The sequence below is a fragment of the Myzus persicae genome, unplaced genomic scaffold, assembly GCF_001856785.1.
Source record: "Myzus persicae strain clone G006 unplaced genomic scaffold, MPER_G0061.0, whole genome shotgun sequence".
Taxonomy (NCBI): Eukaryota; Metazoa; Arthropoda; class Insecta; order Hemiptera; family Aphididae; genus Myzus; species Myzus persicae.
The window spans coordinates 489,481-493,940 of record NW_019101024.1 but is presented as its reverse complement, the minus strand read 5'-3'; the positions used below and the strand labels follow the sequence as shown (position 1 = coordinate 493,940).

Here is a 4,460-nt window from a genome sequence, read left to right as displayed (position 1 = left end):
TAACAGCATCGTAATAAAACGTCAATGATGCACTTGTATTCTTTGTGGATAATGATCAATGATAATACTAAATTTGAACATTAATGTACGATTTAGTTACACGAGAAATACAGCATCATACTGATTTAAATTTATAAATAATAAAGTATAATATATTTTTTATGACCAATTTAATCCACACATAAGTTTATAATTATATAAAAACGCCTAACACAAGTTTGCTTTAAACTAGTTTTAATGAGAATACACATTAAAAAAAAATTATACTGCAATTACACGTAAATATGACCTTAACGTTTAACGTTTTCTTCATTGTAGGTAATGGTAAGGGTATTTGGTAGGATAATTGTTTGCAGGAAATAAATTCAACTCAATGTTTATTTGAATAATAATTTAATTTGTTTATTTATTTTCTTTCATATAAATAATATTCAATAATTTAATAAAAACTCTAGGTTTTTCAAATAAATAATAGCACGTCGTCAATTAGGTATTGCGGCGTGCACATAGTCGTTGTTTTATAAAAAATAACAACAGGTTTCCAGACAGTGTGCACTTTATGTGAGCATCTCGTTAGCGTCGATCACTTTAGACATTTTTGTAGAGCTACTCAAGCGCTTTCTGACGGAAATAGATATTAAACTTAAAAACAACATTTTTTTTTAGGAAACATCAACCATTAAGATCAGACCAAACCGATTACAGAAGGAATATGTCTGAGTACGCGGTCTTCTGGAAGACTTTGTTAACGATATCTTGCGAGATAGCTCCAATCGCTTCTTCGAATGCTGGTTTCAATTCTTCAAGAAGAACTTCCCAGTTTTGGTTCAGGATGGAGTTCATGCTATCGCCTATTGTGCAAAAAAAAAACAACGGATTTAGTATGGAAAAAAAAGACAGTACTCCTCAATCATATTTTGTAAATACAATTGTGTGACAATAACCATTGAGTGGAATAATAATCTTAAAGTGTGGATAACATACCTAGTTGTTTGTTTCCATTGAAAAGGTTTTCCAACTTGACACTCAGTTGTTTGACGCTCGCCACCTTCAGGTTGACTTTCTTGATTTGAACGAAGGTCTTACCGTTCTTCTCGAATGGAGTACCGGACATTTCTTCCAATTCCAAAACGGGTTCGTCTGCGGAAAACATTGATATCGTAAAAAATAAGGAACACATATATATACGGATATGCAAAATAATATAATAGTATGTTAGAAACTCACGCAAGACAATGGAACACGGTCCGTTTCCGGTGATCGGCAAAACGAGCACCTTGCCGTTAACCGTGTATTGTCCGGTGATCTCGAGTGGTTTTGTGAAGCTGATCTTGCCGCTCGTCTTGAAGTTGTCCACGTCGATTTTCAAGGAATCGATCACTGTGCTGGTCAATCCCATGATTTTGACGTCTTTAAGCTTCAAGTCGATACTGACAGCTTTGCTAGAGCCCTTGCCGTGTTCGATTTCCAATGACGGTAACTCGAACGGTTCGATGGCCGGAATCCTCAGTTTCGGGTATCCTTCGGCCAAATCTGGAATGACTGATTGGATGGAGCTCTTCAAACATTTGTCAAGGTTTGGATCACTTTTCTTGCATAGATTGAAAGATATTTCTGCAAAGAAATAATTATAAGAATATTAGAAAAACAAAAGTTTAATCTTATGATATTATAATACAATTATTCAATAGTGAAACTCGTACACTAAGTCTATTTCGTGTACTAAAACTGACTTAATGAACCTATAGTTTTACTATTCAAATATTGACGTTGACATTATTCATCTACTTTGAAACAATTTTAAACGTAATACTTAAATATTTTTATCATCAATAAACAAATTCGAAATATAAATATAAATTAAGAATTAAATTTTTCCTTTAATCACCTGTGAAACAATGTGTGTTCACCTAAACAATTTTAAATGTATTAAACTTACAGAAACGATAACTTTAAAATTGTATTGTACTTGGTTATTTTTTATAATACTATATAACTAATTGTTTTTAAGCTTTAAATAAATCAGTCTGGAAAATACTATAGGCAACTTAACTAACGTTTTTATTTTTTGATATAAGAAATTTAATCATTTATTATGCTGTTTTTTTAAAATAACTGTTAATTTATTATTCAAAGTTTACAAATTTAAAATAACGGAATACAAACTCAATAAAAAATCAAATTTCTTTTTGTAAATAATTATTAAATACATTATAATTTTATGAAATGTATAATTGTATTTCTCAGTGAATTGTGAATGAAAAATATTACTAACCAAATAAAACCTTTCATGTGTTGTATTGTACATTAATAAGTATTACTTACGTTTTTTCGGTGTGGGTGCAGCGTTTATAGATGCAACGACGGCCAAAAATAAAGCAGAGACGATCAGCAACGATTTTGCCATTTTTAAATTGGAAGTATTTAGATTATAAAATAAAAAATAAAAAATTCCAAACGAAATCGATATCGGATCGTAAAAGTGCTTATTATATTTTGGATTATTTGTAAGTTTTGAAAAAACTAAGGAAAATCTTAATTCCAAAGTTACTTCTAAAACTGAAACCGTCGAAAATGTGATGCCGCAGCCCTGTGTTCGGATACCTTTTATACTCGCATGGCTGTTCATGTTGACCTCCCCGGAACTAGTTAAAGACACACCCATTGACGGCTATAATAAGTGTTTTACTGGTGGGCTATGTTATCATATTATATTATTAGTACATTTTCCAAAATGTTCAATACAAATTTAGTTCACCTAAACTTATCGAGCTTAACATTTAATATTTTTAGGTGAAATACATTTTATTTGATTCTATACAAAATTAATATAATATGACAGTATCAATCACAATTAATTTCATAAAAATGTATTTTATATAATGATCATTATTGCACTATGTGTTATATCATTTCTTAATATCAAATAATATTCTTTGATTTTAAATCATAGCAATATTATTTTTATAATTTATTTAAACAGAGGCATTATGTGCATTTACCAATTTATACCAAAGACAAATTATTATACTCCATATGCCCATATGTTTGCCATATAATATCAAAAATATATATTTTATATGTTTATTTAAAACAGTGATATAATAATGTATATTTGATAATAAATCTTTAAGTGTACAATGATAATAGTTGGGATATTTTATATTTTTGTGTTTGATAATCCAATATTGGTACGTACAATTTACTCTAAGCTTAAACTTTCAACTTTTTTACCTAAATTGTAATTGTGCTAACATATGAATATATTAATTTAGTGTCTTTTATGGTAGATTTCATAAATTGAGAGTGATTAATGTATTAATCATACAATGGTGTATGCTTTGTATTTCCGATGTCACTTTTAGAAGTTACGGGGAGTCAAATGAACTAGGGTCAATGGATAAAGGTGTTAACTAACATTTTTGAAATTTTTCACAAACGCAACTTTTGTAACTAAATATTTGTAAGCCATGGAACTTTTTTGATATTCAATATATGAAATTACTTATAAGAGTATAAATATGGGTCTAGGGGTCCACTGTAACATACTATAACTTGGATATTGTACTTCCACCAAATAACTAAAAAACGTCATTTAACACCTTTATCCATAAAATAATGGTATAAATATGTAATAGGTACTGTGAATAAATGAGTTATAAAGAGAAAATGTTTTTATGATTTATTTTTAATAAAATACATTATTAGTCAAAAATAAAAATATAATATAACTTTTATGTTTAGAACTTAAAACACCAATGAAAAAAAAAATTAATTAACTTTATCAAATATTAACCAAATCAATATTTATAATATTACTATCAATAATACTTGTACTTAGAAAAACAGAATATAATAAAATTAAGCTTATAATAGAAAATATTGTTCATAAAACCATTTGAACTCATCAGGAACAAATTGTACTTGTGTTCTTATGTTGTCTAGTTTTTCTTTAGGTATATTCCCAGTATTGTCAGTCAGTCTTTCTAAAGTATAGTTGTTAGCATTGTTTGTTTTATTCATGCACTGTTTTAAATGGAACAGTTTCATCATGTGACTCTTTATATTGGTAGCTACCAAATTTACTTGTTCGTATCCATTTGATACTGTCACGAAAATATACTTTTTCACCATCAATATTTTTTTTAGATAATCAATATCAAACAAACAAAAATTGTTAATAACATTATTATTTGATAGTAATAAAATTAACCAATAACAAATTAAAGTAAAAACAATCCACGAAGAAAAGTTGGTATAATATTTGCAGATAGTGTCTATAAAAAAAAAAACAAATAACACCGAAATTTAATTCAATAACAGCATGGATAAAGGCGGTAATATACTAATATCCAATAACACTTTATTCTAAGGAGTTAACATACACTACCACTTTTATCCACTACAATTAATGATTAATTCTTCTTATAACACCCTTATCAATTTTTTATTTCGGTAAC

At 28.2% G+C, this 4,460-nt stretch overlaps 1 protein-coding gene across 1 annotated transcript; it reads right to left on the bottom strand.

Moving 5' to 3' along the window:
* Positions 1–475: 475 nt before the first annotated feature.
* Positions 476–2,595, bottom strand: LOC111027350 (protein takeout-like). Its single transcript, XM_022305717.1, has 4 exons — positions 2,326–2,595; positions 1,228–1,614; positions 985–1,140; positions 476–851 (listed from the first exon to the last, which is right to left on the bottom strand). Exons 1-4 carry the CDS (start codon positions 2,405–2,407, stop codon positions 700–702), a joined length of 777 nt encoding a protein of 258 aa, XP_022161409.1. The 5' UTR covers positions 2,408–2,595; the 3' UTR covers positions 476–699.
* Positions 2,596–4,460: the final 1,865 nt, after the last annotated feature.

Excerpts from the sequence above, each read along its gene's own strand:
- LOC111027350 (XM_022305717.1), bottom strand. The coding sequence starts at position 2,407 with ATGGCAAAATCGTTGCTGATCGTCTCTGCTTTATTTTTGGCCGTCGTT. Across the intron at positions 1,615-2,325 it reads TGCACCCACACCGAAAAAAC|AAATATCTTTCAATCTATGC; the intron begins GTAAGTAATACT and ends ATTTCTTTGCAG. Across the intron at positions 1,141-1,227 it reads ACCGTGTTCCATTGTCTTGC|ACGAACCCGTTTTGGAATTG; the intron begins GTGAGTTTCTAA and ends TGTTTTCCGCAG.